The sequence below is a fragment of the Opisthocomus hoazin genome, chromosome 21 (genome assembly GCF_030867145.1).
Source record: "Opisthocomus hoazin isolate bOpiHoa1 chromosome 21, bOpiHoa1.hap1, whole genome shotgun sequence".
NCBI lineage: Eukaryota > Metazoa > Chordata > Aves > Opisthocomiformes > Opisthocomidae > Opisthocomus > Opisthocomus hoazin.
In genome coordinates this window covers 8,867,050-8,887,229 of record NC_134434.1, presented here as the reverse complement: position 1 = coordinate 8,887,229, position 20,180 = coordinate 8,867,050, and the positions used below count along the sequence as shown (strand labels likewise).

The 20,180-nt window shown below is 58.8% G+C and overlaps 3 protein-coding genes across 4 annotated transcripts; all 3 read left to right on the top strand.

Annotated features, from left to right (window-relative positions):
• The first annotated feature begins 147 nt into the window (after positions 1–147).
• On the top strand, positions 148–2,832 carry MYADML2 (myeloid associated differentiation marker like 2). The gene has a single exon (XM_075440821.1). It carries the CDS (start codon positions 595–597, stop codon positions 1,501–1,503), a length of 909 nt encoding a protein of 302 aa, XP_075296936.1. The 5' UTR covers positions 148–594; the 3' UTR covers positions 1,504–2,832.
• A 2,670-nt stretch (positions 2,833–5,502) lies between these two features.
• PYCR1 (pyrroline-5-carboxylate reductase 1) lies at positions 5,503–10,425 on the top strand. Of its 2 annotated transcripts, none has more exons than XM_075440993.1 (7): positions 5,503–5,684; positions 5,761–5,831; positions 5,915–6,094; positions 6,727–6,948; positions 7,435–7,527; positions 7,926–8,089; positions 8,191–10,425. In XM_075440993.1, the coding sequence occupies exons 1-7, from the start codon at positions 5,618–5,620 to the stop codon at positions 8,348–8,350; spliced, it is 957 nt and encodes a 318-aa protein (XP_075297108.1). In that variant the 5' UTR covers positions 5,503–5,617; the 3' UTR covers positions 8,351–10,425. The 2 variants fall into 2 exon arrangements, with proteins under 2 accessions (XP_075297108.1, XP_075297109.1); XM_075440994.1 differs by lacking the exon at positions 8,191–10,425 and adding an exon at positions 7,666–7,825 and having other exon boundaries at positions 7,926–8,011.
• Positions 10,426–12,205: 1,780 nt separating this feature from the next.
• Positions 12,206–20,098, top strand: MAFG (MAF bZIP transcription factor G). Its single transcript, XM_075440954.1, has 3 exons — positions 12,206–12,400; positions 16,057–16,118; positions 16,208–20,098. Exons 2-3 carry the CDS (start codon positions 16,083–16,085, stop codon positions 16,658–16,660), a joined length of 489 nt encoding a protein of 162 aa, XP_075297069.1. The 5' UTR covers positions 12,206–12,400; positions 16,057–16,082; the 3' UTR covers positions 16,661–20,098.
• Positions 20,099–20,180: the final 82 nt, after the last annotated feature.

Genomic DNA, 20,180 nt, shown 5'->3' with positions numbered 1-20,180 from the left:
GGAGAACAACAGCATCCCAGCAACCCGAACATTTCTAGAGCAATAGCAGCAGGATAACCAAGAGCCTCTGATAGAGCTCGCAGTTTCAGTGTTAAATAACACCTGCTCATAGCAGTTGAGAGGGGCAGGACCCATTCCAGAACTATTAATATAGCCCCTATTTATACTGCTAGGTTCCTGTGAACGGCGCAGCAGAGAGCTACAGCTGCAGAGCTAAAATGGAATATATGTCAGCCTCCAGGGAGAAAATGATCCTTTCAGCCATCATGTGGGAAAGGAGATGGTGAAAGGACAGAACATGGGGCAAGTCTCAGACCTGAGAAAGTGGAGCGAGCTGATCACGACACCCTGAGAACGCAGCCGGCAGGCAGAGCCAGCCAGTAACCTCACTGCAGCCAGCCAGCCTGCGCCGAGAGGCTGCCAGCAGCGCAGCTCGGCGTCACAGGCAGCACCTACCGACACCGGCAGAGACAGGCGGGGATTGGAGCTGCCGCTCTGCCGACCCCGTACCAGGTGTGACTCAGGACAAAGGAGCAAAAGCCTGAAAGGACGTTTTGAGGGGGCTTTAAGTGCATTGTCTGCTGGACTGGAAAGATGATGGAGAGCACAGGTGGGCCGTATCTGAACACCGCTGCTGTGACATCCCCTGTGGGAATAGCTCGTTTGCTGCAGATGACGTTCGGATGCACCACGTTCAGCCTGGTGGCCCATCAGGGGGGATTCAGCGCAGCATACGGCACTTTCTGCATGTTTGTCTGGACCTTCTGTTTCGCTGTCACTGTCTTCATCATCACCTGCGAATTCACGCATCTGCACAGCTGCCTGAGCATCTCCTGGGGAAACTTCACTGCTGCTTTTGCCATGCTCGCCACGCTCATGTCTGTCACGGCCGCGGTGATCTACCCGCTCTACTTTGTCCAGGTTGGCTGTTACCCCATCGGCTGTGAGGTGAGAGACTTTCGCATCGCAGCCAGTGTCTTCGCAGGCCTCCTGTTCGTTGTGTATGCCACCGAGGTGTTCTTAACCAGGGCAAAACCGGGACAAGTCACTAGCTACATGGCCACTGTTTCTGGGCTCCTGAAAATCGTGCAGGCCTTCGTGGCCTGCATCATCTTTGGGGCACTGGTGAACGACAGCCAGTACAGCAAATACGTGGCGACGCAGTGGTGCGTGGCCGTCTACAGCTTTTGCTTTGTGGCGACAGTGGTGGTAGTGGCCTTCAGCGTCACAGGTAAGACCGCCTTGCCGTGGTTCCCCTTCGAGCGCTCCGTGGTCATCTACACCTTTGGGGCTGTGCTGCTGTACGTGAGCGCAGCGGTTGTCTGGCCGGTGTTCTGCTTTGATAGCAAGTATGGCTCTCCGCGGCGCCCCGGCCTCTGCGCCAAAGGCAAGTGCCCCTGGGACAGCCAGCTGGTGGTCGCCATCTTCACCTACGTGAACCTGCTGCTCTACGTTGTAGACCTGGCATACTCCCAGCGCATCCGCTTTGTCTCGCACCTCTGACACAGGGGTCTGCCACTGCGAAGCTGTCCCAGTGCCGCGAGCAATAGCGATCAGGGATGCGGCCGGAGACGGGACGCAGGGAAGGGAGGTGCTGATCAGGCATGCACTCAAGAACCATCAGCCAAACTTCAAGGTCAAGACTGACTCGATCAGCAAATTAACATCCTGTAGTCAACCCTGGGAAAAGCCCACCTCCCCCACCGTGCAACATCTGGTGCAGCTGCCTGGTGCCAGAGCGAAGAAACGACACAGCTCAAAGTATGCAAAACGGTCTTTCATCTCCAGGCAGCAGAAACGCTTGCTGCAACAGTGGGTCTGCAGGCTACTGGATTACCGAGCCAAATATTAGGAAAGACACCAAGGATTTTGAAACTGTTACCAACGCTTAGCTGTAATCAAGTGACTACCCAGGAAGTGGGAAAGTTAAGAGTTCCATCAAGGAACAGCAGTTCTGGAAATGAAAAACAGTCCCTCAGAGTTTGGGTTAGTTTGGGCTGTGTGGTGAGACATGAAATGCTTGCAAGGGTGGGAAAATCCCAGCTGGGGTGTTTCTGAGAAGAACACCATAACTGCAATAGTATTTTGAAGATTACCAGTCCTTTCCCTGCCTCTCTTCTCCTTTGCTGTTTAGCACAGAAAAAGAATATCCTCAAGCACGCACCTTGGGGGAGAAGCATGGGGTATTCCTATTTAGCAAACATTGAGTCGTTACAGAAATGAAGATTTGTGAAATTGGGGCTCTACTGCCAACAAACAGGGTGCGGAACAGAGCCAAACTGCAAAATAACCACGTGCAGCTTGACGTCCTTGCTCGAGCAGGACCAGAAGGTACCTTGGCACCTGCTTTGCCTCAGTTCACATGCACCGTTTCCTTATACTGATGTAAAGAATTTTTTTTTTCTGGAAGCTTAAAGATAAATTCTGTGGGGAGGGGGATGCAGACATGAACTGACCTTACAGCGCTGCATAAGACCAAACCTGGGGGGTGGCATGGATGGGACGGGACGCAACAAAACTTGCATACAACGGTAACAAATTGGGAGCGCTGCCTCAGACCAGACAGGCACTGGGATTCCCGAGCTCTCTGTGCCACCAGCGAGCTGCATTTCTCCGACCCATCCCTGACAAAACACCCACTTTGAAGTCCCACATTGCATAGTTCAGATTTCAAGCTTAACAGGAAGAAATGCTCGTCATTTCTGATCCAGGGAGAAACCAAAGCAGTCTGAGTACTTGTGCAGAAAGCATGCGGAATAGATAGGTTTGATTCAAATCTAAAGTAGCTGTCAGAAGCAAGGCTTATTTTTTAACCAAATTAAAATAAAGCTGAATGGCAGACTTACATACTACATCTCCAGAGATTTGTATCCTTTAATCGTGCTCCCCACCCTGCTTTTATTTCGCCAGACATAGCCCTTCCGCTTTCTGCTAGAAAGCTCAGCTCAATTTATTTTGATGTATGAAGCCTGAACGCAGCCCCCCAAAAGTATATAGACAAGACAGCCGAGACCTCTGACTGACATTCTTTGTGGCAGAGTCACTCAGGAAAAAGGAAGGAAACTCACTTTTCATCAGTGCTTTGTGTAGGGTTTGAAAAGCAAAGTAAAAAGTTGTTGGGACAGACTGCGCTGCATAATTCTGCTACTGAGTAAGTAGCAACCTTCAGCAGCGGGAATTATCAGCCCATGAAAGAGGTCACGACGCAGCACCCAGCAGAAAGGGAATGCGCTGAGCTGCCTTCTGAGGGGTCTCCTCCTCCACAGGCCCCCGCTGAGGGCAGGAAATCTGGACAGTCCAGCAGGAGGCTGGTCCGCTTGTTCTAGGGCAAGACCCAAGGCTATCTACTATCAATATAAAACAGGGTATTAGAGAGCAGAATTTCTTCCCACCCAAACAAATTAAGAGGTTGTACAAGTAAGAAATGCTAACTTGGGGAAAGAAATCCATTTGTGTTGCAGGAGACAGCATACAAAGAGAGCCACGGGGCACACAAAATGAACCTTGAGCATTTACGATGTATTCTTTTTGCACCCGTCAACCTGGACGAATTAAGCTTTGTCACACTTGAAAATTACTTATTTTTTGTTATTACAGGGCACCAAAAATCACATAGCTGATTGTGAACCATCATGGCTTCCATTATAAAACCCAAACCTGCAAAACCAGGAACATTGCTTTCCAGAAGCACCTTCCTGCGGAGGCCGGAGCGGCTCCGAGGGGGCTGGTGGGGGCTGGGGACAGCAGCGGTGGGTGTCCTGCAGGCAGGGGCTGCTTGACCCCAGAGACCACCCTGTGCCTTTCGGGCAGGGAAGTCTGCTGGAAAGCTCCTCAGCTGGTTAACGCTTCTTTCAGCTACGCATTTGCTTGCTTTTTGCTGTGAAGATTTTGCACCAAGAAGGAGCGACTAGCAGCAATACGATAAAATCTGCTAATGACACAAGCTGATGCAACTTGTACTGTGCCAGGGACATAAAGAATGGCCCAAAAGAAACAGGTAACTGGGAAACAATGGGGGTAAAATTTAGTGCCGTCACAATAAGGTGGAAATAGAATTTAACATGGAAATCATGATACTGCTGACTGGAGGAGTGGAAAGAGAAGTCTTTGCCAGGAACAGCGTGTTCAGATTTAGCTTTCTCATCTGCCAGCCAAAGACTGAGCAAAAAATGTTAGCATGGTCAAAATGGCAAAAAAAGATTGTGTGGACAACAATCCACTCTTGTAGGAGGAAAAAACAAAACAAAAAAAAATCAAAACCTCATGCTTCAGTGGTTAAAACACTCACTAACCATTGGAAACTATGAGATTACCCAACCCAGGACAGAGAACATCCGATATCTGCCCAATGCGACATTAACAACCGCCCCTGCCACCATTCAGCCCATTAACCCCCCTGCATTCCAGAGCTCAGCTCTCCCCTCAGTTAACAGACCCGAATCAGTAACTCGTGTCCTGCTGCACGCGCGGCTCCCTGCGACACCGACCGACCACCCTCGGCTTTCTGGGCAGACGAAGGCCAGGGGCGCGCCTGCGTGGCACGGCCGCCCTGTGGCTGGGGTGCGCCGAGGCTGCTCCGGGGCTCCGGCCAGGAGCGCCCGTTACACACAACGAACCTCCCGGGTCGCTCGGGGCTGGGGCGCAGCGCGGTTCCTGCCACCCTCTCCTGCTGACGCCCGGGATGCGGCACCCCCGGAGACATGCGGGCCCACCGGAAGCCGGAGCAGCGGGACACCGACCCCGCGCCCCCGGGCAGGGCACGGAGCAGGAGCAGGCCCGGCCCGCGGCCCGCCGCCCCACCCCGCTCCCGTTATCACGGGCATCCCCGCGCGAGGCTGCACCCCCGCCCCGGGCAGGGACGGGGGCCTCTGCCTGGTAACGGCTCCGGCCGCCGCAGCATAAGTGCCCACCGTGGTCCCGGTGCAGGGAAGCCACTCCACCCGGGAGCGCTGCCGGCAGCGCCACGGAGACGAGGACGGCCCCGGACCGAGGGCGGCCCGCACGGACACGAACGGGGCCCTCTCACTGGGCGCCCCGGCCGCGTGCGGCTCTGCAGAGCAGGGCGAGAGCTTCCCTGGGACGTCGGGGACAGCAGCGAGGCAGGGCCCGAGCCCGCCCGTCCCCGCTGAGGCCTCGGGGCAGGGCCCCTCCCGCTCGGCGCCGCGGGGCCTCACGGCGGCGGCGCGCGGCACGGCCCGGCACGCGGCGCCGCCCGAAGCTTCCAGAAGCGCGCGCGCCGCCGGCCCCCGGCTGCGGCGGGGGGACTGCACCGCCTGGCGGCGCGGCGCGGTGCCGTGGGGCGCCGTGGCTGGCCCCCAGCGGCCCCCGTAGGCAGTGAATGATGCAACACCCAACGCCGGTTGCACCAATAGCTGGCGAGAGCTGAGCCGGTGGCACCGCCCCCTCGCCCCTGAGTGGCGGAGAGCCGGCGCGGCCCCACCCTGCAGCCCGCCGATTTGCTGCGCGCCGACTCCCCGCCCCGCTGCCACGCGGCACCGCCTCCCTGCGCGGCGGGCGGCCACGTGGACGGCGGCGCGGCTGCAGGTGGGCTCCGGTGGGGCCGCACCACTGTGCACGGCACCGCTCCTTCCCGCACGGCAGCGCTGCGCACGGCACCATGAGCGTGGGGTTCATCGGCGCCGGGCAGCTCGCCTTCGCCCTGGCCCGCGGCTTCACGGCGGCAGGTGCGCGCGGGGCGGGCGCGCGCGGGGCGGGCGGGCAGCGTGGGCCACCGGGGCTGACGCGCGGTGCCGTTCGCAGGGGTCCTGGCCGCGCACAAGATCACGGCGAGCTCCCCGGACACCGACCTGCCCACCGTGAGCGGGCTGCGGGTGAGTGCGGGGGTGGGCAGCGGCGCTGCCCCCGGCGCGGCGCCCCGGGTGACAGCGGTCCCGTCTGTCCCCAACCGCTGCAGAAAATGGGCGTGAACTTCACGGTGAGCAACAAGGACACGGTGAAGGGCAGCGACGTCCTCTTCCTGGCGGTGAAGCCCCCCATCATCCCCTTCATCCTGGAGGAGGTGGGCCCCGACATCGAGCCCCGCCACATCGTGGTCTCCTGCGCGGCCGGGGTCACCATCAGCTCTATCGAGAAGGTGAGGGGCGGCGCGGCCGGGGCCTGGGAGCGCCTGCCGCCGTGCGGGGATGGCCTGGGGCCTCGGGGCTTGGGCCCGCTCCTCCGGCCCCCCAGGAGCTGGTGCGAGGGACAGGCCTTACTTGTGCTCCCGGGACTCACTTCACGCTGCAGCCAGTTGGTTGCCTTGGGTCGCCTTTGCCTGCCCTTATGAGAAAAGGCTGTAAGAGTCCTTACGCCAGCTCGTTCACTACATGAGGTGCTATCAGATCTTTTCTCTCTCAGCAGATGGGTCATCTCCCCTGAGTTTCTGCAGACTTTGTGCTGAGTGTCTGCATGAGCTGTTTTGGAGACTTGTGAGTTGGTGTGGGAGTGAGGTGCTCAGGGTGTTGATCCCACCAGTAGCTCTGCCCAGCTTCCTGTTTGCTGGTACTATTAAAGACTTCACGTTCAAGTTTTGGCTGCTTTGGCTCCAAGCAGGGAGTTTGGAATACAGGAGCCTCTCTTTTCCCTCTGCTTGTGGTGTTGTTGGCCCTGGGGAGTCCATTCCTAAACAGCCTATCTGGTATATGCCAAATATGCACTAAAGCTCTTTTTTTTTTAATTTCTTTCTTCCTTTCTTTCTACCTGTCCTCAAAAATTTTCTGCCCTAAGAAACTCTCTACCTTCTGCCCCACACCAAAAGTGATCCGGTGTATGACCAACACTCCTGTGATTGTCCGGGAAGGTGCTACAGTCTATGCCACGGGGACTCACGCAGATGTGGAGGATGGGAAGCTCTTGGAACAACTGATGGCCAGTGTAGGCTTCTGCACCGAGGTGGAAGAGGACCTGATAGATGCTGTAACAGGGCTCAGTGGCAGTGGCCCTGCGTATGTATGTGCTGCTTCCTCAACTTGTGACAGTCTTGGGAGAGCAGTAGGTTTTGCATGCGATGAGAGTCTGTGCAACTTCAGGTTGTCATTTCTTGTTTTTCTCATCACTCACATTCACGATGGGACATGTAATCCAGGTATCCAGTTTATGACTGGTTTGGGTCAAACGACAAAACGCCATTACCAGTCGGATGAGTCTGAAGTCCATAGCCAGCTTGCAGTGTCCACGTGTCCATGTTGCAAAACGTGGGCCTGTAATTACTATGACCCAGAAGCTGAATTTCTCCCATTCCCCTCAACTCCTGAGCTGGAACTAGAGGGAGGGAAGCCTGGCATGGCACCCATGCGGTAAAGGGGGAGGCATTTGTCGAGTCTGTAAGTGATAGAAGTCACAGTGTGATCCTGGAGCCCTGCATTCTCTTCTTCCTGAGGCTATCGGTCTTGGAGTAGAGACTTTCAGTCACCTTCTTGCTCTGTCTGGTCTCAGGCGTTCACTGCCTTGGATGCTCTGGCAGATGGGGGAGTGAAAATGGGACTTCCCCGCAGGCTGGCCGTTCGACTTGGAGCACAGGCTTTGCTGGTCAGTATTTCCTCATCCAGAACACGTTTGAGTCTGTGCCTGCTCTGTGCGGAGTATTCTGCACATCATGGTTTGAAATTATCTCAGCCCTCTTACTGAATCTACTTTAAAAAACATGTCTGGTTTGACTGCATATAGGTTCCTGGTGAGGGGACACAGGAAGTGTCAGCAGCAGTCTGCTGGTGGTGGTATGGGAGCTGGGCCTGGGGAACCGTGTCTCCTCTGCAGGCTTTTTCAGCTCTGAGAAGCATTTTGGCAGCCTGCTAACGGCTCAGACAGGAGCCCAGTTTTGCCCACTGTGAGTGTTAGGTGCTGCTCTGTGCAGTGGAGAACAGGAGTGTTTGGCAGTTGGTTCCTCAGTCAGAGCTCTGGCAGCTGTTTTCTCTTCCTCGCCACAGGGTGCTGCCAAAATGCTGTTAGAATCTGAGCAGCATCCAGGTCAGCTGAAGGACAATGTCTGCTCACCCGGGGGAGCCACCATCCATGCCCTGCACTTCCTGGAGAGCGGTGGCTTTCGCTCACTCCTAATCAATGCTGTGGAGGCATCCTGCATCCGGACAAGGTGGGCACCTAGGAAGTCCTAAAGAGCCTGCAAAACTTGCTCCCCCCCCCCCTCCATCTCCTCCTTTTACGATGTCTTTCTCTCCCACCACCCCACTGCAGGGAGCTGCAGCATTTGGCAGACCAAGAGAGGATCTCCCCAGCAGCCATAAAGAAGACTTTGTTGGATAAGGTGAAGCTGGAGTCGCCTTCTCTGTCCATGGCATCTGCCAGCAAAGTCAGTCTGTTCACCAGTAAGAGCCCCAGCAGCAAGAAGAACTGACTGGACTGCTGCAGTCCGGCTGTACTGAACATCAGTCCCCTCCATGCCCTTTCTTTTCTGTCTGAGCAAAAATGCTGCCTTTGAATGCTGGTGTCCCCCATACTTGGCTCTTGGCTTGCAGCAGCTGTGGGCAGTGCAATGCTGTAGAAGAGGGCCTTTAACCTGTAGCAGGGTTGGTGCAAACTGTCCCTGGCATTGCTGTTCTCTGTTGGGCAGGGGTGGTACCATCATCAGAGCTTCATCAAGGGCATTGTTTGTCCAGAAGCCTTGGATGCTTCTAGGTCTCAGGCAGTGTTCGTGGTGTTCCATGAAGAAATGGTTACTAACAGGATTTCTGAAGAGGTTTCAGAACACCTTTTGGTCTCAAAGGTTTGAAGCAGGCCTGGATCCCTCTTGCCCCATCTTGCATCTGCTGTCAGAGCTTGTGTCTCGTTGCTGTCTTTAGTAGCTAGAGCAGATGCTGCCACACGAATGCAATGCTGCGCACTATGTTAGAGGCTGGGCCCTAAAGCACCTCTCAGAAGAGACCAAAGTGCCTCTGTCCCATCTCCCATCTGCTTTTGACTTTGGGAGAGGGATGGTGTGAACCTCTGGACCATACTCCATTTCCCTCTTTGGGAGCCACCCCTTCTCTCTACCTGGTCTGGTTTGGGGAACCGTGAGCTGCTCTCATTGTCCTGTCCATCCTTTGCTGCTAGCCTTGCTTGGGTGGTTGGGCAGGTGGAGGGGTTTTTCCCTCTGACACCTCCTCATGCTCTCCATGGGCAGAATCTGCTCCCACACACCCGTGGATGTGTTTGTGTCACTGTGCTGCCTGGCGCTCTGCTTGCACTGCTACTGGGGCAGTTGGGAGCAGAGCTGAAGTCAAGGACAACCTCCAGAGAAAGCCGCGTCCTGTACCATTCCCTGAGACTTGAGGAGGGTTTTGTGCCCAGGTGCTGGGCTGCTGCATGGTGGCAGGACTCTTCCTCAGCACCATTCCTTACATCGGGCTGTACCTCCTCCTTGGACTGGAGTGTTGATGCCTGTTGACAGTGGCTGCTCTGCTTCAGCTTGTGCAGTCCAGCTGTCGGGTGGAGGACTGGTTGTCCTTCCAGACAGCATTCCTCCCAGCAGAGCCCCTAAGCAGCAGCAGCACTCAGTATCACCTTATGTGGGCACAGTTATGTCTCTTTGGTGTTTTCTAAACCGTTTCTTTTTTTCTTCCTGTTTCTCTGAAGGTGTTGCACTGCTAATGCCTAGAAAAAAAGTTTGGGGCTGCTTCGTGCAGTTGCACTCCTAGTTCTGTAGAATATAGGACTAAATGGAAACACCAAGTCATCTGGTCTGGCTTGTGACTCGGATCTTGTCCCATCTCGCCCAGCTTGTCCTGCGTGAGACCCAGGAGGAAAGTCCGTCCTTGCTTGACAAAAGAGGTTCAGGGCGGATTTGAGAATGCCTGATGCCTGTCCAAGAACAAGGGCTTGCTTGGTGAAACAGATGGTGCAGATGACTACGCTTTTGCAGAGGGGGAAGACCTTTGCTGTTCTGGTCTGGAGAGTTTCTCAAATCTGACTCAAATTTATGAGCAAGAAACGGCAGTGAAGCATGGGGTCTAGGAGCAGCAGTCACTTCTGCCCCTGAAACTCCAGTATTTGTGAGGGAAGGAATCTGGCCAGGGCTGTGGTAGCAGCGAGCAGAGGCATCCCTGCTCAACCCTTCCTGCTGGCTGGCACAGCCCTGAGCACCAGGCACTGTGCTGTCAAGGGCGATGCAGGACCCGGGGCCCACAGGGAAAGGGACGAGTGAGGGTCGCAGAATCAAAGGGCAGAAGGTGGATTACAGCCCGTCATCGAGAAGGACATGTAACCTCTCATTTGGGCACAGTCATGGGAGCCAGCCCCAGAACAGCAGCAAAGAGAAGATTGCATGTGCTGCTTTCTGTGAGTTCTTTGGAGCCGGTGTCCCTGCATGGCTCCCTTGCCTCACCACATTTCTCCCAGAGCCGGAGTCCTGTCCTGGGCCAGAAAACTGCACAGAGCATGCAAGCTGCCCCTGTCACTTCCATGGGGCTGCAGTGGGAGCAACAGGCTGAAGGGGTGGGATGGGTTTGGGTGGGTAACTTGCACTGCATGCTACCTTGGGGTGTACTGGGGGAGTGCTGGTAAAAAGAGAACATTTGAGATGGGCTTATTGTCTCCAGAGGAATCTTGGACATGCAGGCATTGCAGGAAGAGCATTTTGGTATTGATGCAGAGGCTGCCAAAGGTGCTACTGATGTTAAAGTGTTTTTAGTGCTGGGCTTTTGGCTGGTAGCAGGGTATGACCCTACGGGCACAACAGATGGTTACTCCTCTTCCCTGTTTACATAATAAACTGCTGCTGTGGCAGAGACCTGTGGCTGATCCCAGCTGTGTGGGCTGGGTGTACCTCTTGCCCCTGGCAGTGGCTGTGGGGTCCTCGCTGCCCGCAGGGAGTGTGCTCGAGGGGTCTCTGAGGCTGGTTTCGGCGTGGGACTGGGGGGTGTGGTGGCCTGTTTCTCGTTGTCGCCCATGGTTCCTGAGCAGCAACACAAAACTTGTTCTAGGGCCGTGCTACCAGTGTTTGGAGATACGAAGAGAGCGGAAGAAGGAAGGGTGTCTGGCTGAAATCTGACAGGAAGGACATGGAGTGCTAACCCTTCTCAGAGTATCCCAACCCTTCGGGCGTGCTAGCGGTTCTGCCACTCTGTAGGAGATTCCACGGGAGGCGAGCAGGAGCCGGGTGCTCCCCTGCTGTGAAAACCCCGTGCAGACAGGCCAAGCTGTGGGTCAGATGGCTTTGGCCCTGGCTGATGCCAAGTGAAAGGGAAACGTTGTGAACGAGTTCCTGCTTTTATAGCACGATATGGAATAAAAGGCAGGATGGCTGCGCCTGGGCCCCTCCACGGGGAGACGTGTGGCCTGCCCCAGGCTGCACCCCACAGAGGCAGAGCTGTACGGGAGCCTCTGGGTGCTTGCGGGGCTGCGGCTGAGCTGCTGCCGCAGCCGGTGGGACACGCAGCCCACCAGGGTCGGTTCACTCGTCCGCTGCGTGCACCGCGGAGAGCCCGGTGCTGCTGCTGGACCCCCGGGCCCAGGCTCTGCCCTTCTAGGGAGCACTCGCTCCATGGCGTGGCCTTCGCCCCGTATGCCCAGGCTCGCCGCTGCGCCTTCCCCGTGCCCCCCGTCCGCTGCGGCGCAGCTCGTCAGAGCCGCTTTGCTTCCAGCACTCGGTAAGCGCCGTCGGCAGCCGCCGTGCTGCGGTGCGGACCCTCAGCCGAGCGGGCGGGACGCCCCCGGGAAAGCAGCATCGCTCCTCGGGGGGGTCAGCCCGGCTTCGGGGCCGCGCTGCCGCCCGTGCCCGGGGGGGTGGGGGCTGCCGCCGGACCCCTGCGGCTCCCCGCGCGGCCTGGGCAGCTCCGGCGAGTGCCGGCTGCGGGCGGGGCAGAGCGGCGGGAGGCGGCCGCGCTCTCCGCACCGGAGACGGCTCAGAACGGGCAAGGGGCGGGGAGCACTCGCTGCTGCCTCGCCGCGCGCCGCTGACACGCGTGGGAGCGCGAGGGAGGCGCCCACCGCACCCCACCCCCGGCAGCTGCTGCGGCCGCCGGTGCCGCCGCGGGAGGCCGCAGGCTGCGGCCGGACGTGCCGGGAGACCCGCCCCGCCGCCGAGGCACCGGGGGCTGGGCGGGGCGGCGGCCGCAGGGCTCGGCCCGGGCCGGGAGCTGCCGCGCGCCGTCAGGCGGAGCCGGGACCGGGGAGCGCCGCGGCTCCCGGGCGGGGCCTGCACCGCGGGCCGGGCGGGGCCTGCACCGCGGGCCGGGCGGGGCCCCGCGCCTGCCGCCGCCGCCTCCCCTTTAAGGCGCCGCCTCCGACAGAAACGCGCGTCCCCCTTAAGGCCCGGGGCGGCTGCACCGGGCGCTTCATGAATGGAGCCACGTGACCCAAACATCACGTGACGCGTCCGTGAGCGGCGGTGGCAGCGGCTCGCGGCGTCCCGGTCCCTCCCAGCGCGGCCTCCCCGCCCGGCCCGGCCCGGCGGCCCCGTGAGGAGGTGAGCGCCGCTGGCGGCGGCGGGCGCGGCCCGGGAGACGGGCGCGGCCCTGGCACCGGGCGGGGCGGGGCGGCGGGCCGGTCCCCGGGGGCGGGCAGGGGCGGGGCGGGCCGGGCGCGGCGGGCCCGGGATGGCGGCCGGGGGGGCCGCCGCCGACTCGCAGTGGGGGTTCCGGCGCCGCCCGGCCCCGTCACCCGCCCCGCGGCCGAGCAACAGGTGCGCGGGGCCGTCAGCCTGTGGCCCGGCCCCGCCCGCCGCTTCCCGGGACCGCGCGCGGGCACCCCGCCCCGCCCCTCCCGGTCGGCCCCCGCCAGCCCCGCCGCGCCCGGGCCCTCGGACCCCCCCGCACCCGCCGCGGCCTGATTCGCGGCCGGCCCGCGGGGCCCCGCTCCCGCCAGGGGCGGTGGCGGCGGGCGGCGGCTCCCGGGGGCTGGGGTCGGGGCGGGGGCTCGGCCGCGGGTGGGCTGGGCGCGCTTCCCCGCTGCCCCAGCTCGATGCCGCCGGGTTCTGGGCCCCGTTCCGCGGGGGGCTGCGGACTCCCCCCCCGCCGGAGCCCCCGCGTGGGCCGGGGCGCTGGGTCTGCTCGGGGCTCGGCGCCGCGGGGCCCTGGGAGCTGAGCGGGCACGGAGCGTGGGGGGGGGGCTCACGGGGGTCTGTCTGCCCGGAGCCGGTTCTGCCCGGTGTCTGTGCCAGCGGGGTCAGCCCGCGGGCCGGCCGGTTCTCTGCGGCGGGAGCTGCTGTCAGCGTGCCCGGGGCAGCACCCAGCTCACCGGGAGCTGCGGGGGGGGGCACAGGGGAGGCACTGTCCTGGCATTGTGTGTAGCTGGGGGAGCCACCCGATCTCGTGGGTTCCGGGGAGGGCTGTGTGAGCTGATGTGCAAGAAAGCAAATAAACAGAGTGTGAAATCCACGCTGGGAGAGGGAGTTGTCGTGTGGCGTGCCTGGCCGCTGCCACCCGCCCTCGCTCCTCCGTCCGCCGGCTGCTGCGGAGCCGTTGTGGAGCACGGCCCCTTCCTCTGCCTCCCTGTCCCCGCAGATGGGTCTCTCTCCTTCCCTCCTCTGGGCCGGCCTGCACTGGAACGGGTGACGTCACTGTGTTTACACGGGGCTCGTGGCACGGTTCTGCGATCTGGAATGTGGAGAATGGGGCCTGCGTTGAATCATGCGCGGTGCTGTCAGCTCCCTTGCGCTGCCTTTGAGCTGAGGAGAGAATTGGCTGCGCTTGTGCTGAGTTCAGGCCTTTTCAGCTCTGGGGAAATGTGTTGAGGCTGCATTTTCTTCATTGCAGTCATCGCATTTGGCGCTTTTCAGCCCAATCTTTCTTCAGGAAGCTATCAAAAGCTGAGCAATCAGCAGTCTTGAGAGTTAGGCCAAGTTTGGTCTCTGTCGTGGTGCCAGTTCTCTGGGTGTCCTCTCTGTGAGCTGCCGAATAGCCCTGCCTCTGATCCTTCGGACGGGACACAAAAAATAGCCATAACCGAGGGCCAGCTGGTGTCTGGGTTGTTCTTCCCCTTCCACTGACTGATTTGTGCGTGTCCATTTTGATCCCCTTGGGCCGGGGGACATTGCGGGGTCTGGACTGTGGGAGCACCCTGCCGATTCCCCAGCCCACCCCAGGACCTCCCTTCCCAGCACCCTGCCTGATGCAGCACGTTTGTTGCCCTGTTTGTTTTATTGCAGCGCTGCTGTGAGGAGGGAAGCTGCAGCGCTTGCCAGGCAGCTGGCAATCCTGTAGCACCACGAGGCAAAGCGATTTCTGTGGTCCGCTGACCACCCCTGCCCTCGGCTCCTTGCGCGCACTGGAGGACAGCGCAGAGGGGTGCTGCGGGGGGGACACTGTTGGGCTCCCCAGCTGCTCCCCGCCTGCTCCCCTTTTCCCAGCAGCCGTGTTGTTTGCCCAGTAGGAGCAGAGGAAAGAACTACAACGGTATGGGAAAGAGTGAAGAACTGATTTTACGCAGCAGTTGCTTGTGTGCTGTCCGTCCTGTGTTAGTCTGCTTCATTGCAGCCGCCTTCCTTGGATGACAAAGTGACCCTTTCTGCACCAGCACTGCCGGGTTGTAGCAGACGTCTCGCTGGAAGGAGCATTGTCCTCTGGGTATAAATAGCCTGCCTCCTGGCAGGCTGGGGGCTCTGGGAGCGTCTCTGCCAGCGTCCTGGGGAATGCTGACCCCGCTCACCTCTAGTAGGTGGCAGATGCATTGCGGGGAGCCTGCAGTGCAGCTGCTGGGAGAGCATAGATTTGTATTTGCTGACTTGTGCATCTGGTTCTTGGCTACAGCTGTGCATCAGTGCATTTTTTTTTTTTTTTTTTTTTTTTTTAGCAAAGCAGTAGCAACAACAACATTTTTCTTGACTGTTTGGCTCCGAAGAGGAGAAAGGCACAGAGGTGTTTGTAGGCTGCGCGTGCACATGAACGCTTGCCTCGTTTAAGGAGGTGTGCGGTTCCTGGCTGTCTGAGGTGCAGCTATGTCTGTCAAGCAGTATCTGAGCGGATTAATTCATTGGGCAATGTAGTAGCACTCTGAACTAAAGCCTGAGGGGAGGACGTATGTAGGGACAGAAACAGGAGCTTGGGTATGGTTCACTGTAAAAACAGGCCTGAGAATTGCTCTTACCAGTTCTGATGTCGTGTATTCCGTGGCAGCAAAGGAGTCTGCTCTCCTCTGGTTTTGGCTGTCCTTGATCTTTGTTTTCTTGTGACCATACCTTGGCTCTGAAGATGAGGGAGGGGCAGGGTGGTTCTGTGCCCTGGCATTTCCGGGGTCTAATAGGGACTTTCTCACAGGAGAGACCTACAGCCAGGGTCAGCTTTGCGTGACTGGGAGAGGTGAAGGCTGCTGAGGCGTCGTCCCAGATTTGTGATGGGATTCCCATGTGCCCAAATTCTTCCGTGTGCTGCAGTATCAGGTTGTCCTTCTGCTCCTTGGGAAAGGCTGGGTACAGAACTTTGATGTGAACTTGGATGTGCTGGCTTTCCTGGGAAGCAGAAAAAGTTTGGAGAGGCATGAGCGCAGCAGTGGCATTCTCCCCTCCCGCACCGCGCCCAGCGAAGCAAAGGCTTCCCCTGTGCTCTTTGCCTAGGGTCGCGTGCTCTTGAACTGTGCTGGTTTGGCTCCTTGGGGGCCCTTAGAATCTTGCAGGACTCCTGTCTGGGGCAGTTTCTGGGCTGTGCTTGGGCACCTGCTGGAAGGGCGCGCCGGAGCGGCTGGCTGCCTTGCTCTGCTGGGGAGCGACAAGGATGAGGCTGGGAGCAAGAGGCACAGAGTGCCGGCGTGCTGAGTCAGCATGACTGGCCCGGAGCAGCCGTGCTCTGGACCCAGCCTGCTGCCTGCCAGGCTATTTTTAAAAATGTGGCTTCCGTGTGTTCTGACTCCTCCTAGTTTTTTAATTTCGCCCACCCCAAGCAAAAAAAAAAAAAAAGGCATTGCCACAAAGTCTTCATGGGAGTAGGGGTGTGGAAGGGCAGCAGCCTCTGCTCAGGGACAGAACCTGCCGCTTGTGAGTCCCGCTCGGTCGGGTGCTGTCGAGTCTCGCCTGCGCAGGGGGGAGTGGGATGTGCAGCCGTGCGGGGCGTTGCTGCTGGGCCCTGCTGCAGGAGTGTCGCGGGCTCTGCTGCGTCCTGCGTGGCTGACCGGACCTTCCTTCCCTTCCAGAACCTGACTGACAAGGCTGCCGTGTTATGACGACCCCCAACAAAGGAAACAAGGCCTTGAAGGTAGAGCAGCAGGTGGAGGAAAGGGGTGCAGGAGGTGGGTGCGGGCATCCGCTCCAGGTTTCACAGATGTGCACTGCCTTTTCTTCCAGGTGAAGCGGGAGCCAGGCGAGAATGGGACCAGCTTGACAGATGAGGAGCTGGTGACCATGTCTGTGCGAGAGCTGAACCAGCATCTGCGGGGCCTGTCGAAGGAGGAGATCATCCAGCTGAAGCAGCGTCGGCGCACGCTGAAGAACCGGGGCTATGCCGCCAGCTGCAGAGTCAAGCGTGTTACCCAGAAGGAGGAACTGGAGAAGCAGAAGGCAGAGCTGCAGCAAGAAGTGGAGAAGCTGGCCTCTGAGAACGCCAGCATGAAAATGGAACTCGATGCTCTCCGCTCCAAATACGAGGCTCTCCAGAACTTCGCCAGAACCGTGGCCCGGAGCCCCGTGACCCCTGCACGGGGGCCTCTCACTGCCAGTATGGGGCCCCTCATCCCTGGCAAGGTTGCTACTACCAGTGTCATCACAATAGTGAAATCCAAAACGGACGCCCGGTCTTAGTGAAGCAAGTCTTGCCTGAGCTTGTCTGTGCAGGGCAATTAGGCACAAAACCAGCCTGGAATCCCCAAAGCACAAATCCTCCCCACATGGGTCCGGGTTCCTTCCACTTGGCCCAGGACTGGCCTGCTGATCACTCCGGTTTTGTTTTGTTGTGTCCAGATTGGTATGAGCAGTGGTGGTGCGTCCCGTGTCCTGTGCAGACGTAGCCTCCTGCCCAGCGGTCCGTAGGCCTCGGGCGCCCTTGGGACAGGCTGCGAGATCTTGGCTTTCTAGCCAAAGAACGTCTGTGCAGCGTGGCTGACAGCAGGGTGGCGGAAGGGCTTGGGGAAGGTCCGGAGGGAGGCTTCTTCCTGGGGCGGGGAACCCGCGTGTCCGGTCGCTGCCAAAGGCTTTATTTCATGGCTCTTCCGGGCGGTGCATCTCGGTGCCTGACTGCCAGGCGCCCGAACCTGCTGCTTTTGTCTCATTTGGTACCCGTAGTTGCAGTTGGGGTGTTCTGTGTGATAGGTCTGTATTTCTTTCTAGTATGCCTCTGTGCCCGAACAGTGGGTTTCCTTCAGACGTCCGTTGCGTTAGCCGTGTAAACTAGCCGTGGTGGGAAGGAGGAGGCTGTCGTGCCCCGCTGCCTCTGCCCCAGCGCCGGGGAGGGAGCCGGGACGGGGCCCGGGCAGCGGCCCAGCACCCCCGGGGAGGGAGGGAAGGTACCGTGTTGGCTGCAGGCCGGTTTTGTGCCTAATGCGTTGCACTGAACAAGACCAAAATCACTAGTTGTTCCCGTGTTTTGAGGGTATCAAGTGTCTCTAGTGTGATGGTTTACACAACCAGTTTATGTGGTTAAATAGCCCTTTATTTAAAGAGAGAAACATCATTTTAAGAGTTATTAAATTATCTAAGTTTAAAATTAAAATCAGTCAGAAGAGAGAGCGTATTTATAGTCAGCTTTTTTATCCGAGAGGGTGAGAATATTTGACCATATAAATGGGGAAATATTCTCGGAGACTTTGCTAGTTGAAAGTTAATAAATAAATAATTTTAAAGTTTCTCATGAACCTCCTGCAAACTGTTTGTGGCTCTGAGGTTAGTTTTTATAAAGAGTTATCAGACTTTATTTATAAAACTTAGAAAAAGACAAAAAAAGAGGCAAGTCCTGTTTGATATCTTTTTGCAATTGTACCAAAAGTGACTTATTCTCGACCTTGCTGGCTTCCGTTGTGTCCCCTTGTGTTGCGCTCTCTGTGCTCTCTGGGCTCTTGCGAGGCGCTGTGGTGTGGTGCTGCCGCTGGCTGCCTTTGCCGTGTGCTGTCGTTTCATGCTGCCATCATTTTCTCTAAGCTTGACTGAGAGATTGAGTTGGAATCTCTCTGAATTCTCCACAAGGCTTCTGGCATGCAGGCAAAGGTGCTGCTGCTCTTGAAGGCAAAAATGAATGGCTGGTGCAACTAAAGTAGTGATGCCTGCCCAGAAAACCCTTCTCTGCAGAGGTGTGCTGCAGGAGGACGGGCAGCTTGGGCCTCTTGCTGAGCAGCCGACACTGGGTGATGCAGTTGCCGGGATGGGGAAAACGTTGCGCTTGTCTTCCTCCAGCAAAGCTGGTAGAGAAGTAACAGAAGGGAGAGTTGTCCGAGTTTGGGAGGAGGCTGACGGGATTTAACTCTGGAGTTGGATCTGTGATCAGAACTTGTGTTGCTCTTGCGGCTCGTCTGACAAGAGGGGCAAGTCTGCCTGCCTTCTGGGCAGCGCGGGACCAGCGCTAGTCCTGAGTGTCTGCATATTACTGGAAATTAAGCTGTGGCATGGTTACTGTCTTTCCTGGTGCAGCTTCTGTCTGTGGGTGTTGGAAGAGTGCTTAGACTTAGAGCTGTGTGACACAGCTGAGAAGCTATTTGTGGCCAGGCTTCATTTCCACAAACACTTTGATCCCCCTCTCCCCTCCCCAGAGATTTGAGCTGATTACCGAGTTGTTTTAGAGAAGCAGGACGTGGGGGTGAAGTCTGTGATCTCCTGGCTGCTGAAAGTCTCCTGAGCAGAGGGGACAGACTGGGATGGCACAAGTGAAACCGCAGTTTGCCATACTGGGTGGTTTTTGGTGATGTGTTTCTCATGTAGCTGAACTGATACTGCCGTCTTCTGGGCTGAGAAGCCGGTAAACCTGATGAAAGCCATGATGTGGCAGGACAGGAGCAGATAGCTGGTGGGGATTTCCTGCTGGAGGTGGACATCGGCTTTGCTCTGGTTGATTTGGAGTTTAGGAAGCTGTTTTTTGGAAGCTGTTTGGGATGCTTTTCCCAGTGAACTTCCCGAACAAGGAGTGGGTTAGAACATTGCCCTCCAGGCTTCCCCCTCCTAGCCCTGAGCTCGCTCTTCTCTGACCTGAGGTGTCCGATGTGCCACTTCCCAGCCCTTTGCCAGGTGGGCTGTGCTCTGAGCAGCACTGAGCACAGAGCTCTGGGCCCTAACCTGTATCTTCCAGCTGGTGACGCAGTGCCTGGAAGAGGTGAGGTGTTCCAAACCATGGAGACCTCCAGTTGGCCTGGGGTGTCGGTTCCAGCCCCGTCCCTCCTGCAGCCAGCCTGAGATGGAACCTGGCTGGAGAGCCGTTCTGAACCCCGTCGGAGGCCTGACCTCGGCAGGGTGAGCAGCTGAGGGCTTGTGAGGAACTGAGCTCTGGGGGCTGGAGGCTGTGGTGCGAGGAGGGCCCCATCAACAGGGCGGGCGGTGGCGGGCAATCCTGCAGCCGTGGTGAGCTTGCTTCTGTCGTGCTCTGCTGCGAGGAGTGTCCGGGTCCTTCCCGGCCGGCTGGGTGCAGCTGTGCTGCTGCCGCTGAGTGAGGGGTCGAGCCCGGGGGACGGAGCGGGCGGCGGCACCGGCTCCATCGGCTGCTGTCGCTGCTCCCGCCGTGCAGCGCTCGCTCGCCTGCGGCAGCGGGTGTGTACGCGAGCTGTGGGCGCAGGGCCGGGTGTCGGCGGGGGCCCGGGCCTCGGGGTGCTGCTCCCCCCCGTCGTGCGCTGGTCTGGGTTTCGTCCTCGGTGGCCTGTTGGCCCCCGTCACGTTTCTGCCGTGCCCGCGGTGTCTCCCGTCCCCTCCGGGCCCGTGGGCCTCTCCCGCGCGTGGCGTCCCGCAGCGCAGCCTGTCGTGCCCGAGGTGCTCGTCCGTGTGGTTTCCCGCCGTGCAGGCTGTCGTGGTCCCCCTCCCTCCCGGGCCCCGCCGTGTCCCCGTGCCGCGGGGCTCTCTGTCGTGTGGTGAATCGTGTCGCGCTGTCGCGCCGCTCTCCGGTGGCGTGGGGAGCCCCGCCCCGGCGGTATTTATTGCTAAGTTATTGCCCGGGGCGGCGAGCGGGCGGGCGTTATTTATTGCTGTTCCGTGTCCGTCCGCGCGCCGCCGGTCTGTACGTGACAATAAACCGCTTCCCAACAGCCGCCGCCTCGCGCTTCCTTGGGGCGCGGTCTGCCGCGGCGCGGGGGGGCGCCGCCGCACCGGGGGCGGCGACGCCGGAAGTGGGGCGCGGCCGCTCTCGCCGGCC

Excerpts from the sequence above, each read along its gene's own strand:
- MYADML2 (XM_075440821.1), top strand. The coding sequence starts at position 595 with ATGATGGAGAGCACAGGTGGGCCGTATCTGAACACCGCTGCTGTGACA.
- PYCR1 (XM_075440993.1), top strand. The coding sequence starts at position 5,618 with ATGAGCGTGGGGTTCATCGGCGCCGGGCAGCTCGCCTTCGCCCTGGCC. Across the intron at positions 6,949-7,434 it reads GTGGCAGTGGCCCTGCGTAT|GCGTTCACTGCCTTGGATGC; the intron begins GTATGTGCTGCT and ends GTCTGGTCTCAG. Across the intron at positions 8,090-8,190 it reads GCATCCTGCATCCGGACAAG|GGAGCTGCAGCATTTGGCAG; the intron begins GTGGGCACCTAG and ends ACCCCACTGCAG.
- MAFG (XM_075440954.1), top strand. The coding sequence starts at position 16,083 with ATGACGACCCCCAACAAAGGAAACAAGGCCTTGAAG. Across the intron at positions 16,119-16,207 it reads AAGGAAACAAGGCCTTGAAG|GTGAAGCGGGAGCCAGGCGA; the intron begins GTAGAGCAGCAG and ends CTTTTCTTCCAG.